The sequence below is a fragment of the Agelaius phoeniceus genome, chromosome 5 (assembly GCF_051311805.1).
Source record: "Agelaius phoeniceus isolate bAgePho1 chromosome 5, bAgePho1.hap1, whole genome shotgun sequence".
Taxonomy (NCBI): Eukaryota; Metazoa; Chordata; class Aves; order Passeriformes; family Icteridae; genus Agelaius; species Agelaius phoeniceus.
In genome coordinates, this window is record NC_135269.1 from 35,114,964 (window position 1) to 35,139,097 (window position 24,134).

General features: G+C 40.1%; 1 protein-coding gene across 5 annotated transcripts in view; it reads right to left on the bottom strand.

Moving 5' to 3' along the window:
* SYT1 (synaptotagmin 1) overlaps positions 1-24,134 on the bottom strand; it is a 333,663-nt gene that overhangs the window by 87,061 nt on the left and 222,468 nt on the right. For all 5 annotated transcript variants that reach the window (XM_077178796.1, XM_054631800.2, XM_054631799.2 and 2 more), the window contains one exon: positions 1,491-1,675. In XM_077178796.1, the coding sequence (XP_077034911.1) occupies positions 1,491-1,675 (185 nt within the window). The remainder of the gene's footprint in view (positions 1-1,490; positions 1,676-24,134) is intronic.

The following is a 24,134-nucleotide window of genomic DNA, read 5'->3' on the forward strand; positions in this document are numbered from 1 at the left end:
CCTTATCTGTGCTCTTTTGGACTCCTCTTATGTGATCTATTGCAGCTGGTCATCAGACTTGTAAGGCTTCCTCACCCTCACCTCACTTCCTGATCCTGCTCTTCCCCTACTACACCCTACATGCCTGGAAAAGCATGCTAACCTGTTCCAGGACCCTTAAGACTGGCTGATGAGCCACACTGCTGGCTGTTCCCTCACTGAGCAGTGGCATTTCACCACTTGTTCTGCACTGGGCCATGGGCCTCTTTAGCTACCGTGCTTTAAGATTCTCTTCTTGGCTCTTGTCCCTGACCAGCTGGCCCTAGTTCTCGGGTTAGCAGCTCTGACTTGTATTTCTGATCAACCTGCCTTCAGCTCAGCTTTCTTCTATGCTAGATCCCAACTTGTGAACTCATCTCCTTATTCCTGAACATGCTTTTATTCTCTCTTTTTGACTGGGTTATCACTCCTGTACTGCTCTAGCTCAACTTCCCCAGGAGTCTTGGGAACACAGACTTGACTATGCAATTAAAGTTATTTACTTCTACTTATGAGGGTTTGCAAAGCAATTCTCTGAATTTCTCCAGTCCTTCCTTTTTGAAAAATCTAGCCCTCTGTCTTCTTAGCTAAGGAAATCTCTGAGCTTTGAGGACAAATAGATACTTTATGTTTATTTCCTCATTCTGCTGCTCATTCCAAACAGTTTGCTCCAGGAAGAGCAGTACTAAAATCCCATGAATAAAAAGCTTTGTTTTCTCTCAGGAAGGTATTAGTCGAGTCTGTGGCCCTTAGTATTAAGCCCTGCAACCTCTGCTTCTCTTCCACCAAGTAGATCTGAAGGACAAGCTCTTCTGCCCTTATAAAAATTATGCAGCTCTCAAAGGGCATTATATTAATCTTCTCAAAGTTACTCAGTTGACTTACAGCTCCAAGTATGGCCTGTTATCTTTAATCTTCTCCTCTCTAGAACAAAATGAATTCTCCAAACATCACTGTGTTGAATGTCCCTGTGGTTTTCCTTTTTCATTATTTCTCCCTGCTTCTGACTCTCATTTTAGCCTCTATACTATGGTTTCCTTCTCAGCTGAACTTTTGTGTAAAAAGAAATTTAGAGTTCACAACTACTTTTCTTTATCATGTAATCTCAGAAATCCTACTAGTAAGATATATAAAGATACATAAACATTGGCCCTGAAAAAAGTACAGTGAAAATTGCACACAGTAGCTCCATTTTTGAAGCAAGCAGGACACCCTTGATAAACTCACCCCTTAAGGATGAGTCACTAAATGCCCGCTCATGTGTTTTTAGCAGAGCAGGGAAATTGGCTGGCTGCTTCATCAGTGATGCCACACCCAGGCTCATCCCTTGTGATACCACTGAGAAGATGTTGTCAATCAGTCCACTCTTCACAGAGCTACTACTGAGACAACAAGCACAGCTTTTTCTAGACACATCAAACAGAAACCTTCAAATGCAACCCAAAAGTTCAAGAAACGGAGAGTTACTTTACCTGGTCTTTCATGCTTTTCCCTAAATCTTTAACATCTTTCATGTTAATAGCATTCTTCCCTCCCTTCTCCTTTCCCTTCTTCTTGTTCTTCTTTTTGAACAAGCATTTCTTACAGAGACAAAAGCAGCAGGTGAGGATTAATAGGACTGCAACTATGGCTATGGCTATTAAGGCCCAAGGTGGCACTGGAAGAGAAAAAGACACACACACAAAAAGAAGGTGGTAAACTGTTAGTAGGGTTAAATTTAGAAACAAGCACATTTCTCTCACAGCTAAGCCTTTTTCAATGAAAATGCCTGGCAGAAATACCTGACATCCTTTCTAAAATATGCTGTCATCATTTATATATTTCTCCCAACTGAGCATTTGCCCATACAAAGCCAATTTAACACATCTATCTATATACAAGCCTGGTGACACATATCAAACTCACCTGCAGCTATTTTGATTCATCAACCATCTGAAAAGAGTATATCCAAAATATTTACTCTGTGCAATCTGTAAAATGCTCGGCACATTTAAGCAATTACTCATTTCTTTCTTTAATCATCTCCCCAACCCACCTGGCATTGTGGCTGAATCGGGTGGAACTGACTGGAAATTTCCCTTTTCTGGAATGGTGTCTGATCCAAGCAGTCAGTTCTAATGAACAGCCCTTTTCCTCTGCCCACTGCTGCACTTGACAGATTCGCAGATTCCTGGCAATAGCTGCAGGTCAAGGTCACCAGTGCAGACAGACCAAGGACAGAGGGCTGTCCAATCCACGGGCATTTGCCCTAGCTGGCATCATGCCCTAAACACTAGCAAAGTTTCAGCTGTATTCTCACCTATACTCTCCTATAAACAAAAGATTGTGCTACATTTTTTCATTAAGTTCAGGCTGCAGGACATGGCTGAAACATGAATAAATAAGAGAACACTTACTAGCATAAAATGTTCCTGTAAAAGATCAGAATTTTCGGAAAAAAGCAATTAAGATGACACTTAAACACAAGTACTCCAGAAGGCAATTATCTTCACACAAATCAGCTTTAATGACTACTGATTCCCACATTTAAGCAGAACACCTGACAAAATTTTAAATCTTCTAAACTGTCATTTTCTAAAATCTTGAAATGTACTCAGTTGGTCTGCAAGATACTCAGTACATTACCTAAAGGTCTCTAATATGATACAGAGCTACAGAGCAAAGCCAAAAAGTGAATCAAATTTGACATGTTGACGTCAGTGAATCACAAAAGGGAATGGATGGTATAAATAGAGAAAATTAATTGCCTAAAGGAGCTAAGAGGAGTGCAAGGCATAGTCACCGGAACTTCCACTACAAATTACCAGGAAGATGACAGAGCATCTACACCTTCCTTACTCTATATTTAATGAACTTATTTTCTAACTTTCATTCAAACGATGCTAATGGCAGATAAAAATCTAGGAGAATAGTTCAATATTTCTGTAATATTTTTGTGCCTCCAATTGTTCATTAAATGCAGCTGCTATAAAAGGAAAGCTGTACCATATGTAGAACAAATGAGAACTGATTACTAAACAAAAATTGTAAGACACAAATGGTGAACAGATTAGCAGCTGTTTATGGGATATATTTTATGAAGTTGGCAGCAGCAATTCTGCAGTTAAAGTTGCATTAGATCTGCACTTATCACTACTTAAAATCTGTATTTCATGCATTAGTATTTAATTTTGTTTTCAAATCTGGTGTAGTACCATTTTGTAGCACAACTGACGCTTTTACATTTTTTTTTTCACCCAGCACTCAGAAATGTAAACCCATCATCTTTCACAAGAACTATGTGCTCTACTCAAATTCTAAACTTCACATGTATTTAGTCTGAAACAGCATTTACATAACACTGTATCTAAGATAATCCACAGGAGTGATGATAAAAGGAAATGAATGATGCACCCAGATTTATCAGCTTTTTGTTTCACTGATTTGTCTGCAGTGCCTGAAGCATGAATATGGGGAGTAGCAACAATATGGGATGGGCTTCTGCCAGGAGGATGCCACTCTGTGAGGTAAGAGAAGAGGAACACATCACAAGCAGGTAAACTGTGAGAATCAATGGGTTGAGGAGACAGGGAATGTAGGCATTAACAGGACAAACACATATGCATCCTGCAGATGAAAAAGCTTGTGTAGGTAGTGAATTCAAGTGCCTTTGTGCTGAAAGTGTTGTATCAGGTGGTATTCTGGCACTGCTGCCTTGGTTCTCTGAAGCATGAACAATGTAGGGTACCTTGGGGAACATATGAAACACTTGCAGATACCTCAGCTTATTTTTTACAATGTGTTGCCTGCTCTCATCTGTTTGTAATTTAATTTCAACCAATAGCTCTTGTGATGCAATTAAATGATCATTGAATTACTATCTGGGACACCAAGAGTTATGCAGAATTCCTCACTTACCTCTTCAGAAAAAATCTGCTAACTTTTTTTATTAAACAAAGCATAAGCACTAAAATAAAAAAATGGAGGTAGCACAAAATCTGGACATTTACAAAACCACTGCAAAATTCAAAAACAAAAAGGAATGGATTCTTTTTCCCAATAGAAGTGTACTATCTCTGTCAAAGAAATGGCTCATTTGAACATTGTTGTAGACTGAGATTGCCCAGTCAATGGATGTAAATAATAGATTTTGGACAAGTGAAACATACAGCTATAATTGGCTTTGAAGAGATGTTTGTTTCCTTTCAAAAGCATGATACAAATATTTTAAAATGTTAATATTTTTTCATAATATTGACAAAATTTTCCAGAATTACTAAAGACTTTGAGAGTTTTTCTACCTGTGTTCCCCAATTTATGATGGTACCAGAAGAGCCTTAAATTTGGAAAAGATAAGGTTTCAAAAGCTACCTTTCTATAAAGTCATCGCCAGGTGGACAGACTGAAGTCACTAGTCAATTTGGAAGACTCAAATCTGCAGCCTTTTATTTTTAAGGATGCTGTTTACCAACTGTGACTAATATCTATAAAAAACTTATCAACAGAGTAAGAAATTTCTTTTTGTGCAACAGCTCATATTGAAGATCCATATTGATTGATTTCAGTTGGACTTTACCCAGGATTATACCAGATTTTCAAAGAATTCTATTTTACCAGTGGACAACAGTGGGAACCTATAGTTTCAAGACTACCTCCATCCACATTGTACCAGTTTGACCAGGCTCAGCAGTTTGAAACCTCAGGAGGTCTCTGGACACAAACCACTGAACCAAAGAGCTCCGTGGCAGATGAAGCAGGGTGGGTGACTTGGAAAATGCTGATCATGACCCATGCAGATCAAGGTGTCAGGGAGCCAGAAGCTTCTTGTACAACTTGTCTTACCGACTGCCTGCACAAGGGGGTGCTTTGAAACAAGCAATACTTACCTACCCGACCAAGCAAAAGCTATTGGTTTAAGGATAATGAATATGTGTGTAAACTTTCTGGTGTTTCAGTGCTATTTTCTTTGTTCTATTCCTCTGGGAAAATACAGAATACTTATTTTGAAGAAGCTGTCATGAATGTCTAAGTGATTTGGTGATTCTACAAAGCTCTTAAAGACAAATCTATAAGAGGGGATTTGCTGAGTAGCAGTTAGTAAATAAGGTCTTGAATTAGTGTCATTGATCCTATCCAAAGTATGCTCTAGGACTTCAGTGAGAAATGCAGGAATGAAGCCTATTTGCAAAAGGAGAGTGTAGAGAAAAAGAAACACATGGCTTACTCCTGGGCAATAGCAGGGCACTGAAAGGAGTAAGCTCTAGGAATGTGTTGAATCAAGGCATTTTGAGTACCAATTTTGCATACTTCACTCATGTTGAACAACAGTCAGACATGGATGCAGATAAATGTGAGCTCTCTTATCTCTCTCTGTTGCCTCCTTCCACTAATGCCAGACAGTGTTATGTGCATGTTGTGGGTCATTTGATGCACTTGATACATTTCACAAATAAAGCAGCTGTGATGCTCTTAGATAATCATTTTAGTTTGGGCTTAGGAGTCTGCTTACAAGGCTTATCTCCAGACCATACCCATAGGTTGTGCTTGTACTCGTGTTCTGCAGCAATCTGTGAGGGCACAATGGACAGGGTGGGAATACACATTCCCAGAGGTCACCTAGTGATGCTCCAACTGCAAAAGGCAATTTGCCCATGAGAGCCAACCTAATCCAAAGCACTGGCCCTACAAACCTCGAGTCCTCAGGACTGACTGCTTCATTTCACTGACTTGCTTCTGCTGAGCTGCACTAGGTACAGCTTGGGTCCCAACCTGTCATTAAATCTTGGTCCTTTGAGCATGCTAGATTCTAAGGGAAGGATGTATTACTGAGTTATTCAATTTAAGAGCTACAGATTTTGTCCTTTGTATAAAGACATCCTTACTTGGCTTTACACAAAATACTAGGAGAGGTACAGGCCTCGGGTCTAAAGCTGACATTTCCGTGAGATGATCTAAAATTATCAAATGCCTTGGAGGACATCTGACTGCAGAGGAAAGACTTTAAGGGGGAAATCACAAAACGTGTAATGGCATCAAAGTGCTGCAGTCTGGGAAAGAGAATAAAATCCTTAATCCTAATGACTTTCTTCCCTTTCTGAGTGCAATGTCAGACGAAACTTTACCAACTTAGAACACAAATAGAAGGAAGGTCAATGAAGAACTGAAGAGAAGAGCTGAATTAAAAAATGAAGACTCCCATACCAAAAATACTGTTCACCAAAAATTCCCAATTAAGCAATTAAGCAGCCCCATTTAAACTGTGACAGCAAAGGACTATCAGATAATGGCAGCTTCCATGTTATCCAGGCCCATAGCATGTTGGACTTGACAAATACTAATAATCTATGATTCAGAGGGGGCATGATGTTTAATAGGAAGCTGCAACTACCAAATAGTTGTATGTGAAGCACATTGCTGTAATCTAAAGCTCTGGTAGTCTGAATATGGGCTCACTGGCAGTTTTAGTTTATGAAACTGTAGTTTTTTCTTAGCTTTTTGCACTTACAGCTTCTAATCAGGGAGGAAGTTTCATATATAGCCATATTCATACTTTTTGTAAAGAAATTCTCCAGGGACCATGTTCTGGAAATCAACTTGACATTCATTAGAAGCTGCTTATAGAAAATGGCCTGAAAGCAAAGACCCAGATAAAAGATACCACTATGATAGCAGAATGAATACAAAGGTGATCAATGCAAAGAAAAGAAAATGCTAAAACATGGTAAAATGACTCAGGAAAGACAAAAAGTGAAAATACATACTTGCATGTACTGATGATTTAAATACTAGTGTTCAGGCTTACATAGCTACATTTCCACCCCAGACACTCTCCTGTGTGACCTCTTGTTTTAATAGCATGCTTGCAAAATATTACTTTTACTTTCTTACATTCACTGCAACATTTCTTTTTTCTCTTTAAAGTTCACACTGCTACCTTTGACCCATCACTAGAAAGAGCCATTAGTAAATAACTTGATGAGTGCACTCATGCTCATATTTCTCCCCTTTATTTTCTGAGCATGTGCAGTTGTATAAGACTCTCTCTGTGAATAGTTTATGGAAGCTACTGAAGCCTTAACTTTGCTAAAAGAGGTATGTTCTGACAGTGAAAGATCCCCACTAAAAATAACAGTCTGTGGAAGTGCACTGATCAGATGAGTTCACTGACTGGATATACCCCTGCCTATAGCTTTTTAGACATTATCATGCAAGATTATGCAAAATTTCTACGACTGAACATTCCATTCTTTGAAAACAAACCCACACTGAATTTAGCAGTAATCCCTTATACAGCTACAAATTTAGCCAAGGTGCTTGGGCTGCTTGAGAATATGATGCGCCTACTGTATGCTGAAAAACTGGAAATCAAAATGCATAAAAGTACTAAGATATTTACCTGAGGGCAAAACCACACCTACTATTGTAATTTGCAGGTCATTTATGTTTATTATTGCTGGTATGAATTCACCTTTTACAGCATGTGTTACGTTCTGTCAAAGTAAAACACAATTACCCAACACTGTATCTTCTTCCTGTAGAGCACAACAATTTGTCAGTGCTCCTCCCTCCCTCTTTGTTTAGCTCCCTCTCTCCTCCAGTTCCTCACTGCTCAGTCTCATCAGCTCCTCTGCCCCTCCTCTCTGGAGACACATGGGGGAGAAAGCAAGAGAAAGCAAGATGGGAGAGTCCAGATGAGACAGGATGGTGCAGCAGCCAGAGGGAGGAAGTAAAGCTGCTGAGATATCTCCTTCTTGAAGGAAGTACCCCAGAGAGATTGGCCTTCAAAGGCCTTCAAGCTTTAATGTCAGGTTTCATCTGTATAAATATTACAATAAAACAGCTCCTCTGTTAACCTCCACATTCCCCTTCATCCCCAATCAAAATGAGGCAGAGTAAAAGCAGAAGAGGGTTAGCACAGCCCTGTGCTCTGCTGGCTCTGTCATTGTCACTTGGGGCTGCTCTCTTGGGCTCATTTTCAGCTCCACTAAGGCACCACCTCTCTGTTTGCCAGATGGCTCCTCATCAAGGTCCCTCCTGTGGTCTCTGGCTGCCCTTCCCAGCAGTGCCATGCCTCTGCAGGGATGTCAGCTCTCCTTGTACCCTTTCACAGCTCTCAGCCCTCCTGCAGGGTCCTGCTTCCCACTTCCTCCAGCAAATACAGCAATTTCTTCCACTGCCCTCTATGAAAGATGATACACTGCACCTGGCACACAATAACCCACAGGAGACACCAGCAGCCCAGCCTCCTGCTGCATGGCATGGCCCTTGGGAATGACTGTAATGCTGGCCAGTGAGACAAATACAACAGTTCCCCTTTCCAGCAAAACCTCTAGGTCACTTCATACAGAAAACAGTGTAGGGAAAGGAATGACTTTGGGGAAAGATGCCTTCTACTCCAGTAGGGTGGCTGTAGCTGTAGGTCTCCTCCCAGGTGACCAATGACAGGATGAGAGGACACAGCCTCAAGCTGCACCAGGGCTAGGTATCAGAAAAAAATTCTTCACAGAAAGAGTGCTTCAGCATTGGAATGGGCTGCACAGGGAGGGGCTTGAATCACCATCCCTGGAGGTGTTTAAAAAAGACTTGATGAGGCACTCAGGGCCATGGTTTAGCTGATAACGTAATGTTGGGTCACGGGTCAGATTCAGCGATCTCAAAGATCTTTTCCAGCCTGGTTTACTCTGTGGCTCTGTGAGATAACATTTTTAGAATTATTACTCTTATTGGCTCATATATCTGTTCCCACTAAACTTCTAAAATAAAAAATGAGTTCAGCATCTAGAAGTTACCAGAGACAGTGCTGGGGCACCCTGAGCAGGTGGGAAAGATGAAGAAGGCTGGAGCCTCCAGCCATACCTGGAAGCCAGAGAGGTTTTCTGTGTACTCTTCGAAAACTATGTAGTAACAACAGCTGAGGCCAAATACTTCCTTGAGAAGGGACAAAATAATCCTTGAGGCTAATATTCAACTATGACAAACAAATATGTAGAAGTCTGAGATGACTGCTTTCCATCATGTGAACAATTCTGTTTTGTGGTTAAAATGATGCCTTAAATTTTAGCTTTCAGTTTTCCAGGTTCTGTGCTGCAGTAGTATGTAACTCTGAACTTCACATAAAGTGTTAGCACCTTCTCCTCACAGTTCAGTTAGACAAAACAATCCTTTACCAGTCTGAGAACCAAGAACACCGTTGCAGCTTCAGGCCCAAAAGTTATAAACAGTGAACTGAGAAGAGCAATCTGGGAGAATGGGACTTCATAACCTGAAGCTGTAATTGGACATTTAATCCTAATATGTAAATGGACCAAAACTTATAAAAGTGTGAAAACTCATGACCCGTTGTCCATCTTGGGTGTAGCCTTGGCCAGACTCCTGTACTGCCCAAGGTGTATCCTTTGAAGGCCTTTTAATAAATAACTACTTTATTCCTTTAACTCTCTAGCCTCTGTTCTAGGTGGTCTCTCAAGGCATCAAAAACACCTTTCGCTTTTCTTGTGATATCCACAATATATTGAACCTCTAAAGACTGTAGGAAAATAATACAATAAAAAAATCTGACTTGGAACTGGAAGTTTCAAAGGGACAAAATACTCCAGTTGTATCAATCCCAGGACTCAAAAGTCAAGAGAATAAGCCTCAAAAATAATGAAACTGATGGGAAAAATAAATTATGCTTATGTATGCTTGATTTTCCTGTTTATTCTTTCTTGCCTATACATCTTTGATTTAATTGTTTGCAATGAACACTGGTCTTATACTCCTTTTCAGTTTTTGAACATTTGGGTAGATTGTATCACATTTTCCAGGTTTGCCCTGCAAAAATGAGAGTCAGTCATGTATTTAAATGTTTGAAAATGGAATCACATTTCTTGCATTCTAGAATTAGTCATGCATACTACATATGAATATTATAAATTCCCACATTAGGTATGAACTCCACTGCCTAGAAAGAAAGAGCTAATTTGCATATCTTTTTTATAAAGTACTGTGCAGCGGTAAAATCCTTTAAAAGAGGAACAGATTTGTGAATTATGACAAGATGAACTTATAGAAACTCTGTGTTTGCCAATGTTCTATTAACATATACAATCTTAATACAGGATGCTATTACACAATGACTTAGGATTTAAAGGACAATAACTACTATAAAAAGATAACAAATACTGGAATAGTACATCAATTTCCCAGTCAAAGTAAGAAACAGCTTCATTTCTTCCTGGTAGTTAATATTAACTTAAAAGTTCTCAAATAGAAAATTGCTCATATTCACCAGCAATTTTCACCGGTAGACCACAAAGTGTCTTATAAAGGAGGTAGGTATCTGAACTTCACAGGTGGAGACACACATACATACAAAATAAAATTACCTTGGTTAGAACACAGAAAACAGTGTGGGAGCATCAGAGCAGCAAAGTTCATGTCAACTGCAGGTCCTAGTCACCCAGCCACAAGTACAGGGAGCTAAGGGCTGGAGGATGCCATGCACATGGTGCAAGCAAAGGCAACCTTGGATACACCAGAGGAGGCACCCTCAGTGCCACCCTGGGGTGCATGCACACTGCTTGGGGCCCTGGTAGCACAGAGGCCACCCAAACTCCCAGCCAGAATGAACCCCTCCAGCACACCAAATCATCAGCAGCATGGGCCTGTAAGGCAGCAGAACCATGCACACATCAGAGGTGCCCTGCATCCTAGCATCAGGCCCCTTCAGGCTGCAATCCTTCTAACATCTCACTGGCACCTCGGGTACCTCAGTGCCAGGAGCCTTGCTCAGCCCTTAGGGCACCTGCTCCTCTCTGCTCCTTCCCAAGCAGCAAGTCAGAGGACCACTTTCAGATTGTCTGCATGGATGTTTCATACAAAAGAGTGATGCTGCTGAGAAGGACAGGAACATGGCACTTCCTACCCTGGTGAAACAGTTACTATCTGTAGGGTAGTTACTGTGCCACAGAAAACATCATGAAATGCCTTGCTCTGAAAATGTTCCAGCCTTGTGGAAGCCTTTGGAACCTTAAAACTTAATTTTATCATTATAGATAATCTGTAGCACAAACAAAGAGATTTGAGTTTCATTTGTCATGCTCTGCTACTGTGGTGCAGTAACCCTGGACAGATTCTAGGTGCCTGCCAAAGCTGCTCTATCCCCTCTCTTCTCAGCTGGGCAGAGGAAGGTCCTGGGTCAAGATAAGGACATGGAAAGATCACTCACCCATAACTGTTGTAAAACAGACTCAGCTTGGGGAAATTAGTTTAATTTATTACCAATCAAGAAAGGTTTGAGAAATAAAACAAAATATTAAAACACCTTCCCTCCACCCCTCCCTTCTTTGTGGGATCAACATTTCCCCTAACATTCTCTACCTCCTCCTCCTCCTCCTCCTCAATGATGCAGGGGGACAGAAAATGGGGTTTGCAGGCAGTCAATCACACATCTCTACCCTACTTTGGACTCCTGCAGGGGGAAGACTCCTCACACTTTTCCCTTGCTTCAGTGTGGGGTCTGTGCCATGGGAGACAGTCCTCCACAACCTTCTCCAATACATGTGCTTCCCACAGGCTGCAGATGTTCACAAACTGCTCCAGTGTAGGACCCTCCCTCAGGGTGCAGTCCTTCAGGAGCACACTGCTTTGGTGTGGATCCTCCATGGGGCCACCAGTCCTGCCAGCAAACCTGCTCAGTGTGGGCTTTGTTCCCCACAGGGCCACAGCTGCTGCCAGGACTCTGCTGAAGCTTGGGCTTCCCAAGGGGTCACAACCTCCTTCAAGCCTTCACCTACTCCAATGCAGGGGCCTCCCCAGGCTGCAGGTGGATCTCTGTTCCTCCATGGAGCTCCATGGATGCAGGGTCCCATCCTGCCTTACCATGGGCTGCACCACAGGCTGCAGGGGAATCTCTGCTCCAGTGCCTGGGGCACCTCCTGCCCTCTGCCCAGACCTCAGGGTCTACTTCTCACTTGAAGCTTTAGAAACAATCTTTTTTCCTTCCTGAATCCTGATTGCCATTTTATTATCCAGACAGCAATACTGTAACCAGAATACACACACTAAGATGAAGCACTGAATTATGGGATATCACAGAGTAAAGAGAATTCCCTCTTCACACATACAAAAAACTGATGAACCTGCCGGTAGAAACAGGTCTGCTGTTCCTTAGCTTTGTTGCCAGTTCAGATTTCAATTTCCCACCTAATTAAAAAAAAATTGGTGAAATTCTCAGTGAAATGTACTGCCTCTCCATATGAAATCAGGTCAAATGTTAAAATGTAAAGTGCATCTATTTTGTAAACAATCAAATTCTCTTCATAAAGGTATGACAGCCTTTCCTTTACAACTGTATCTTTTGCTTCCAATCCATTACACAGCCCAGGAGAGCTACAGTATTGACTTTAAACAGATACTAAGCAGGTTCTTATGTCTGTTTTTATCCAGCCCTTGAAAAGCTCTATGATGAACTTGTTTCTTTGTCCCTCTGAAAGGTAAGATAAAGACAGATTAAAAAGACTCTTCTACAGCCTAGAATGTTATATATATGCATTGCACATGTCTTCCACTCATTAAAGAAACTGATGAATTCTGCAGTTAAGGATTTTGGGAACAGTTAATTACAAAAATTTATTAATACTTTCAGACATAAAAGCCTTTGTTGGTGTTTTTCTTTTTTTTCAAATAGGTTCAACAGGAATCATTCACATACTTAAGTATAGTAAACAGTGAGAAAGATCGATTTTTAATAGGCTGGGGACCTTTTTCTTCAGCGTCCAGAATGATTTACCAAAAATTAATTGCATGGTTGTAGTACTGATAAATCAATTATAAAAACAGTCAAGGAGCAAATCAAAACCAATCTTCTTCTTCCAGAGAGAATTATGTTAGTGCAATTGCAGTACGTAGGCAGCAATTGACCATATAAGAAGGCACATTTCTTTCTGTGACAGGAATGTATCTCAAAAAGCATATTCCCTGTGCTGCCCAGTAAAATCAACTAAATATCTGCATTTTCTGATCTGTTATTTTAAATGTACAGCTAAAACTTTGAACAAGATTCTTTCATTAAATATTATCTTTATTAATAGACATTCATTTGTGTGTGGGTAGTGCCTACAGGCACTGACTCAGAAAAAATGCCTCACCAGATCAGCCACTGCACACAGATGAAATAAAAGGACAATCTTGCCTGAGAGGCTTTTCAGTGAAAGGGCCTAAACCTGTGGGGTGGGCATGTGCCCATCTTGGTCTGACTGCTCACAAGAGCTGTGCCCTTGCCCAACCATCAGCCTACAAGGATGCACCAGACGTGCCCACTGCCAGATCCAGCAGGTCCAAGCACATCACAGAGCTCCCCTGTGCATGGCCCTTGCAAAATAGTCCTTCTATCTTCTCACCAAGATCCTCCTAGGATCCTGTCCACCTAGGACATGAATGCCCTCTTTCTGGAGAGAACCCACCCACACAGCTTGGCAGCTCCATATCCCACTGGTGGCCAAGCTTATGGCTATGGCTGGGCCCTGAAACAAAGAACACAGCAAATGAAGCAGCTCTCTTTGCCAGGACCCTCCAAAAGAAGTGCCTAAGCTGACTGTGCCTGTTGAGGCACTTGCAGTTTGCTCCAGATTAAGACTATATAGTCTTGTCTATTTTTTTTGCACAAATGGTTGTATGGCAAGCACTGTCCCACTGAATGTTCAGTGTGAGATTAAATTCCCTGTCCCTAGTCACCCTGACAGAAAGATCACACACAGTTCATCATTTTTGTTTAAAGGCTGGCTGTAATACCAACACTGGTCCTTAGGTACTGCAGGTACAATTAGCATGAGCCACACACATGTTCATGGGGATCATCAATAAGGTGCACTGTTTTGGTTCAGTGTCCTCTCAAATCTGAATGATGGTGGGCGCTAAGATTGCCAGGGAATCATGGTCTTGGTGCATGGCCAGCAATGCCTGGGGTGCACCATACACAGACCATGTATCAGCCATAGAAAGAGGGAGAGCAGGGTGCTGGAGCTGGACTGAGCTATTCCCCCTCAGGATGGCTCGGCTCACGGCAGCAGAACGAAGCCAGGCTGGTTGCAGCAGTATGAGTGCATTTTTCCAAGGGACACCAGACTGTGTATCAACAGTATCAGTCATGCAGGGGTGTGCAGGAAGTTCCTGGCAGGTATTCTGCTCAGCTCGTGGACATGACACCAGTTCATGAGACTGGGGGCATAATGCTGTGGGCTCTGCTGCACTGGTTTATGGTGTGTGCCTGGTCAGGGCAGCTGGGCCATCTGCTCTGCAGTGTGGGCTGCCAGACTGCCTGGGGCTGTGTGCTGAAGGATTCAGTGGTCCCAGGCTGGCACCTCAGGCATTCAAATTAAAATCTTTTCATGACCTCTATCTATTAAGCAGAGGTGCTGCTTTGGGGTATTTATACCAGCTTTTCAAATTTTGAGAGAACAGATACCAACAGACCAGCTATCCTAAGCCTCATCCCAGTGCTGGGATGGAAAGACAAACCCATTCTTGTGTCACACCTCACGTCTGCTTAAAAAAAGCACCACAAAAGACAAATCCCTTTGCTCCTTCCTTGCCAAGATAAACTTGCCAAGAAAGCACCACTGGCACAAATGCACACAAGAGCTTTTGCAGCTCTCTGCTCTGTTCCACTAGCACACAGTTACTATCATGATGTGTATAAGAATACATATTATAAAAATACAATTTTGTGGAATCTGCACGCTATTAGACACTTATACAGTTAATACAGAAAAATGAAATGAAATTTAATCTGGTTATTCACAGACTGTATACAACTCAAATCCCTCAGACAAAATGTTTTCACCTGCTATTTAATAAAAAAGCAGGCTTTGACCTTTCTTTCTCTTTTTATGTGCTCATTTTCATTTTAAAAGACTGAAGCAAAGAATCGAAACATGGGTTGAGCCCTTGCCTAGTATTTTGACCTCCTTTATTTTGAAAGAAGCTATCAAGGTTCCAAGCTTATATCAGCAGTGGCCTTTGTCAGAAAAAATCTATTTTCAAGGTATGGTTAAGGTTAATAGCCATGTTGCTTTTCTTTTTCCGAAGCTCATTTAGCAGCACAATTATGATGACAATGATGATGATTGATTACTAACTTCTGTCTTTTTGCACAAAAAGCACCATTCCTGACTGGATAACCATAAATGCTGTAATGATCATTAACGTTGTTGCAGGAACCACTGCCAAAGTGATAAATAGATTTGGTTTACATTAGCTACCAGTCTAAAAGCATCATTTGACCTCATTATTAGATCTAATAAAATCTGGAATCATGCTCCAGAAGAAGGCTGTCCTCTTTAGAACAAGAACTCCACGGCTTTTTTTTCTCCATAAATATAAGAACTGAAATTTTGTTACCATTGTAAGGTCACAATTCTCTCCAAAACACTCAGTGCAAATGCTGGGCATTCAAGTTTGTCTTACTTCTTCAGTCTGGAAGAAACTTAAACTGTTCCTGGGGGGCATTAAAAGATACCTGTACAAGACCAGTGAATCTGCATTTCTTGTAAAAGTGGTAAGTTTGCTGAAGGAACCAAGGACATATTTATGCATAAAGGTCTGTAAATTTCATGTTAGTAAACTGAAATTGCCCCCATATTATATGGTTGATGTACAGACACAGCATTTTAGATGTGTGAAAAGACAAAGACGCATACTACATTTGACGTCTCAATCCACAGTTCCTACATGCTACAGTTTCTTTTTTTGTTCATCTTTAAGGTACATGTATAACACACTCCTCACTGCTGCTGTACTTCTCATTTTGCCTACCTAGCAATGTCAGAAGTTCATAATTCAGCATACCTGGAATATGTTTTCTTTCATACTGTGCTTTAGCCTTCTGCTAATTAGCCTAAATTAGTTTACATGAGCTCTAGTTAGGTCTTCTATTCAACTGGGCCATGAGAGTGTGTTGTAACTGCTATAGCTGTAAGTCAAAGTGATAGTTTTAGTTTCACATTCAGATGATGTGGATCTGAAAGAAGCCTGGGAAAGACTATTTTATAGCTCACATATCATCCTGAAGGACAGCACTTCATGTTCTTGTATAGTGTGGATTAATAGAGCTAGTTTGTACCAATCCTTTTTGGTGGACTTGTCAAGTGAAAACAACTACTATCAGTATGTCTCTTAAGAGAGAAAGAAACTCTCCCTAAAAATCTCACCTACTATTTTGATCACCCTTTAAAAAAAATGACATAGAGGGTGGAGTACAACTATGCTAAGGACAGCAGAGGAACCATGAAATAGAAGACTTTTCATCAACTTCTGCATTTTATTCGGTGATTGCTGTTGATTCTAAAATTCAGTAATGTTGATAATGGGAACCAGAAATCTGTTCTCCCCTCTGATTTTAGCCTAGTTTGAATTATTTTCTACACAATGCCATGACTTATAGCATGAGTTAGAAGTGCAGTCATAAATTAAAGCTTCTGGCTGGATGAAGGAATTTAATCTAAGTCTCTTAATTTCCTGGAGGAACACTCCAACTATAAGATTAACATATAAAGCTTATATATATTAAGAGTGGTGAGCTGTGCTACCAGTTTCATAAAAGAAGACCCAGCCTTGTTTTACTCCTACCCTCATTCACCCAAAACAAGGACTGTAGGCATCTGTCCTTCAAAGGGATTTTAATTCCCCACTGTTAAGTGGGCAGGTTTACCAGTTTGCTGCTCTGAGACATGTGTAAGGGATTTCAGATGAAAACCTTCCATTTTAAATCCTGTATCTGGCTTGTTGCTGGACAGCCAGCCCGGCAGGCTTTTCATTGTTCTGAGACCCCATGACTCCCACCTGTGCTGAGTCTGAAGGCCAGCCATGTAATACTAAATGCAGGCTGCAGGGTTTTCTCAAATTATGTCAGTCATTCTTCCTGAATATGACATAAATAAATAAATAAATAAATAAATTCCCTCTCTCAGAACCAGACTCCACCTTTGATTATCTGCATTAGGTGTCAGTTTTGCCTTATGCTGCCCAAATGAAAAGCAGACACATTCTGGGCACTTACATCCCTTATGGGATCTAGTTACAGAAGCTCAGCTCACAGAAAGAGCCTCCTTTCCTCCACCCTATCGACCCTGACTGTGCTCAGCACAGATTGATCCTACAAGTATGTCCAGACCAGACTTTTTGCACTAAGTCAAGCATTCCTGTAAGGGCACATTGAAAACTCAATGCTGAAATGTCACAGCTTCTTCCTGTAATTGGGAAGAGAACAGGAAACAGAACCATATGCGAGGTCTTAAAGTCAATTCTCAGACATTCTTGTTTCATTTTGCTGCAGAAAACAGTCATCAGGGTCTGACTCTGAAGTTCTATACTTGACTTGAATTTACAGTCCTCTGGTTGACACCACTCCAAGTTCACTGCTTATCTTTGAATTGCTTTCTGAATGATTTGTTAGTTGCATAATCAGAGAATAGTGTTATGTTCCTTTTAAAAACAGGAAGCCAGCAGGCTTAAAGATCACAAAGAATGCCACTAAACCTCGAGAGCAATGAATTTAACACCAGACCCTGTGTCCTCTCCTGAGACAGGCATACATTTAATTACAAAATAGATTTTTTACTCTAGTAATATTTTGCTCCAGTATTTACAGCCAACCTTAGAAGCTGCTCATGATGAACATATTTTCTTACTGCTATTTAAAACCCACTGCATCCCATCATTTTCAAGAGTTCATCTCACTAAAATCATTTAATTAAACCCTATTCTTCTTACTGGATTAATTTCATTGCTGCTAATCAGAGACTGAAAAAAAAATCAAATCTTAACATTAGAAGCACACAGCAGAATTCTTGTTACTGTCTCTATATAAATACATTTTTAAATGGATTTGAAGTGATTAATCTCTGGTTTGGCCAGAAAGAGAAATAAAAATGAGAAAGAAATGCCAGGGAATGCCTAGGAAAAACAATCACTACTGAAAGTAAAAGTCAGTTGGCTGAAATCAAGGGCTGTGTTTCTGGTGACTTCTGTCCAGTGAGTTATCTGTCCCAGGTTTCCAATTCTTCTAGCAAGTATTCTGCCATTAACTAAAGAAGCTCTCTCTTAATAAGAACTTTGCTACAGCTCATCAACCATTCTTTCAAACCTATGGCACCACCAGTAATGAACAATTAATCCTCTGCCTCCTCAGAACTGTGTTAAGCTTGGAACAGAGAGGAAAAAGCAGCAAAAGAAAATGGGTTCTGTGAAGCATGAAGAAATTAAAATAAAAACATGATAAAGAAAATAAACATTAATGGTAGATGAGCAATCAATAAAGTCCAAAGCTTGCAAAGATTGCCTTGGAAACTAAGTGCTCTAAAGGAATTTAAATAAGTAGAAATGGAATCTGAGAAAGATTTATTTAGGAGCGAATTAATTCTTCAGCATATTTTCCTTTTTTCCTTTCTTTGCATGATTGTCTCTTAGGCTACTTCATTTTCTGCATATGGTGCCACAGGACAGCAACAGATTTATTTCTAAGTTATATATGTTCTTCCATAGTGATTATTCCAGCAAGCAAAATGTTAACACATTTAAATTAGTGCAAATGAGATAGTGGTTTGTTATTGGCTAAAAGTGCTTCAAAAAAGACTAATAGTGATACACAGATGCAACTTTGCATCTGCAGTCTAATTAAAACTAATCTAATTAAATATGGTGCCTCTGCAAAGTCGCTTGAGCGCTACAGAGAACACACAGAATTCCTTTTATAGTTGGACAGATCTTCCAAGAGCCAGTGTGTCTGCCATTTCACTTCATTTGGAAGCACTTTAATAGCAGGTGAGTAATCAGCAAATAAATTCTCCATGGCTGCCTTGGAATTGCTCACTCAGAGAGGCAGTGATAATGTATCCATAGATACAACAGCAATGGAGGCCACATGGAGGCAATGTCCTTTCATTATGCAAAACAATACAGCTGGAAAAAAGAAAAAAGCTTGAAGCCATAAGTCATCCTTTAGCCTCACTTATTAAGGAAGAATTCTACAAAAAACCTACTTTTGCAAATGAGTTACATTACTGATGTGAGTTGTTCACAGCAAAGTCGGGCATCATCAAAACTTTGTCCTGTCTAGCTATTAATTTTAAAATATTTTCTTTTCCCCTGGCAAATTAACATTCCACAGACATTGTATTCAGTACGAAAACTTACTGCTCTCAACTGAAATTCTGCCCTAAGCTATTCTAGCACTGAGATCTAAAATGGCAACAAGGTAATAAAATAATGTCTTCCCCTCTCAAAAAATTCAGTAAGAAATCTCATGTTGGGAAACTGTCTTAAAATGTTTAAACCAGTTATAGTCACAGGAAAGAAAGTCAAAGGAGGACAAATCCCAATGAAGAGAAATTGTCATCACAACAGATTTCTATAAGGTATTCTAATAGGAAAAAATACTCTGCATTCCCACTTGAAGAAATAAATAAAATTATAGATAATAGAGAACTGTCTTGACCTATTACAACCTAAATGAACTATATTGAAAACCAAAGAGAAAAATGTATGGTGCTTGGCAGGAATCTGAATTCAGAGTAAAGAGGCTCTCCAGATCTTATAGTTTTTCCTCTTTAATCCTTTTTCAAGGCTCACCAGATCACCAAAAAGTTAAATATCCATATTGATATTCACAAATTGTTGAATTCCAATATGTCCTTGATTCTGTGGGACAGACATGGTTCTATATTCTTGGAGAAAATCTCTGTATCAGGCCACACTTTTGTTACAATAGATAAATGGAATGAGAGCATACGAAAACTATACTGGATATGACACTCTCCTAGAGGTCAGCAAACTGAGTCTTCCAACCATTTTAGATGACATCTTCACTGTGTGAAAAATGCAAACAGGCTGAGAGGAGAGCTCTGAAGACCTCTCTTTCCTCAGCTGGAGCCCTGAGCAGTGAGCTATTTACTCGCGGTAAGCCAGAGACCAAGGCACCTCTCCCACCGAACAGCAGCTCCGAGTCCCTGGCTCTCCATGGAGCATTTCTGTGCCACCCTCAGTGAGACACATGAGTGATGCATTCTCCATGCAGTCTAACCTGCAGGCTATAGGCTCTCTCTCTTCTCTGTGGGGTGAGATACATGGGTTTAAACTTACTTAGACTAAGATGCAAGCCATGTTCTTCCTCAACTTGTGGCAGTGCCTTAGCAACTATTCCTGTTACAAAATAAAATTGGTGACAACATTTGGCATTTCCTTTCCTTCTTCAGCCCCTTCTTCAGCTCCACTACCTCCAAGGATGAAAATACAACCTCCAAGTAAAAAGAGCAATAGATATGACAAGTAAATCCCATAGGGAAAATTGAGTCTGCTGTTTGAAATAAACATACATAGAGGGTTCTGTTAGGAAAAAGAAATAATAAATGATGAAAAATCTCCAAAATGGCCCATTAAAGTAATTTTCTTTGCTGTCTGATAAGTAGAGGTCCAATTTGAGTCCTTTCAGTTGTAAATAGTTACATTAATTTCAGCAAAACTATGCTGAACAATGTTTGTAGGATTATGTCTTGAGGTGAACTTACTAATACACAGGGAAAAAGCCTGCATGTTTGTGACAGCATTCCTTTAACCTAGGAAAGATAAGTATGATGATTTATAGAAAAGGGATACTTTGCTGAGTCATAACCAATTTTCAGACTTAAATTGCTAATCAAATAGTAATTTTCATGGTATTTTTCTGTATCCTAATGTGAAATTTACCCCGTTTTAGAAGCTTGCATAAGGCATTTTTCACAATATAAAACCTGTATAAGGTGAGGTTTGTTTTGCACAGGCTGTCACAGAGGCCCATGCAACAAAATGAGTATTCCCCCCCGTGAATATGTGCACTGAAGGTCAGCAGCACCATGCACTACACTAAAAAGCCTCAGGGGAACAGAGACTTGTAAAATAAAGAGGTTTTTTCCTTCTAAATATATAACATGAAGAAAAATTGAAAAGAAAAATTTTCAACTTTATACCAACGAAATTTTATTCAGATCTAGATTTTCTTGATGCATTTCATAATGTATCCTGATGTATTGCACCAGTGAGGCCACACCTCAAGAACTGTGTTCTTAAATTTGAGGCACTGCAAGTCAAGTAAGACATTGAGATGCTGGAGAGAAGGGCAACAAGGCTGGGGAAGGGTCTGGAGCACAAGTCCTGTGAGGAGTGGCTGAGGGAGCTGGGGTTGTTTAGCCTGGAGAAAAGGAGGCTCAGGAGAGACCCAGCCACTCTCTACACCCACCTGAAAGGAGGCTGAGGCCAGGTGGGGGATGATGTCTTCTCCCAGGTTACCAGAACAGGGCAAGAGGAAATGGCCTCAAGCTGAGCCAGGGGAGGTTCAGGACACCAGGAATAATTTCTTCACTGAAAGAGCTGTCAAGCATTGGAAGGGACTGCCCAGGGAGGTGGTGGAGTCACCACCCCTGGAAGTCTTTAAGAAACAATGTGGGACTTAGTGCTATGGTTTAGTTGACAAGATGGAGACTGGTCAAAGGTTGGACCTGATGATCTTGGAGGTCTTTTCCAACTTAAACAATTCTTTGATTTAGTGATTTTACTGTGGTATCACACATTGCCCAAGGAAAGGAAAGTGAACTATCAAATACATTATTATTTTAAAATACATTATAATTTTATATATATATTTATAATTTTATTATAATTTTACGTATTTTGATTTCAGTGCAATTTGGAGCTTTTTAAGTGTGGCACATACATGTGGCTGTAATTACATCACATTAAGGACATTAATTGCATTTACTCTTTTTACTTTACTCTTTTACTTTTTTTACTCTTTTAATGCATTATTTACTTTACTCATTAGTCATTATTTATTATTTTTATTTATTATCTTTACTTTTACTCTTGCATTACTTTGATCTCACATTTCTCTTGTGTTCACTCAATGCGCAGTATTCATAAGACAACCTGCTTTTATAATATATGAAAGCTTTATCATGGGCTCAGCCACCTGTAAATTGTCTTTAAATCAGCACAGAGTTTTAAGCCACCACAAATATAGAAAGGTAATTTATATATGGTAAAAACAGTAAAGACACAAGATACAGCAAGATAGAGATTATTTTCAAAAACAACATAGGACATCTGATGTAAAGTTTCTAACTTCTAGAGTTCAAGTCAACTATATTGGTGAGCACCACACTTAAAAAAATTTGAATCTTAACCTTGTGCTGCCTTTTCAATATTTTTAATAACTTAGGAATGAAGCAAAATAATATTGTCTTGCCAAAATCATCTCAGAAAGAAATCTGCCAAAATTTGCCTTACTTTCTGATTGCTGACATTAGCACATTACTCTACAATACAGCAAAAATAGGGTTTGTTGGGTGAAATCTCAAAAAGGGTTTCCAGAAACCAGAAGAAAACTCCTGCTTATTTTGAGATGACTGTTTCTAATCTGACCTGTCACAAACTCCTGGATCAGCTAGGTGATGTGATGAGGTGCCTGTCCTTGATCTGAGGGAAAGGAAGTCCTCATTAACATTCCTTTTTAATGGAGCTTCAGAGCCAAAGTTGTGCCTATATACAAGAACACTATACTATGTGAGAAGTGCAGTTGGCAGAGGTAAAAAGAGGGTGAGAGATTTTATTGTTATAGTGAAAAAAAGTCCTTTAATGAAGATAAAGTTTTTGTTTCTGTCACCTGCAATAGGCAGTGCTCTTGGAAGGTAGTATTTTTTTTGTGCTGTGACTAGTATTAAACACGTCTCAAATCATAAATAATTTATGTTGGCAGTGCTGTCCCAGGAGAGACCACTAATGCAAGCAAAGCTAGTTATATTTATTCAGGCACATCATGGTAGAGGTGACACTTGATGAAAGAATAAATCCTTCCCTGGAGCAAAACTAAATGCCATTTACCTCACTGCCAGTGGCTCAGAGACCTAGTATCTCTGCAGTGGTTTCCAAAAACTCAGCCACTGAAGAGATCAAAATACCACCCCAAAACAAACCTTATTAAATAACTCCATAGTTATAGTATTTTAACTATGGCAAACATGAAGCCTGTATTTTTTTATCAATAGCCCTTTTATCCCTTCATGAAAGCAGGCTCTGACAGACATACCCCTCCCAAGTGGCTAGGGGTTATTTAATTGGCCTCACATGCCTTCAAGTTGAGCCAGCTCCTGCCTGGGAACAACCTCCTGTAAGCCAGCACTGCAACCAATTTTCCTTTGGCTTCTCTCTAAACTTGGCAATGCTGTGATTTATCCTGGCTCATCTCAATTGTTGATCCTTATCTGAGGTCACACATGATTTTGCTGACTGCCGCTGACACCGCAGGGTCATACACAACACACTTTCTTGTCTCTCCTTCTGAAAATGTCTCTTGTCCAAGTAGTAGCACAACTAGCAGCAGTTAGAAACTGCTTGAGCAAGGATGTGAGATTTCTAGATCATGGTTCAGTGCAGGAAGATTCAGCATTTTCAAAGAACTACCCCTTGCAGGAGCCCTCAGACTCAAGCAAAAAAATAGCTAGTTCTTTCCTTATAACTTCGGTACATTTATTTTTATTTATAACCTCTGTACATTAGTCCTGAGGCTACTAAAAAAATACACATCAGCATTCAGGTTTGCTTTGCTAAAATGTTAGCTGAAAGCTTTCCAGTCCTTCTTAGCAAGCTTTGTGTGAAGTAGAGGGGAAAGTAGACAAATATTGGTTTACATTCATTCTTTTTCATCAAAAGTATCCTATCTAGTCTGGAGAACAGAGCAGAGACTAGCATTGTTAGGAAGCCTTAAGTCTCTCAGTCATACATCTAAAAAACATTTTGGAGGCTTTAACCCTCCTTCTTCCTTCTGTAACTGTATTCTCCACAGAAGTCAGCATGGCAAAACTGTGCTTTTTTCTGGAGAGGCAGGAGGTGTAAATCAGAGAAGATGCTGTGTGATAAGGGGACCAGGAAAAAGGAAGGAAAAGAGGCAGTAAATGAAAGAGACTGAGAAGAACTGGAGATGTAAGTCACAAATTGGTTATCATTTACTTTCAGACCACAGATGTGACCTCTAATACTTACAAGTCATACATTCTGTCAACATGCTTTGCAATAGTAATTTTCAGACATACTGCTGTGGAGGTTGTCAAGACATATACTGACTGTCATTA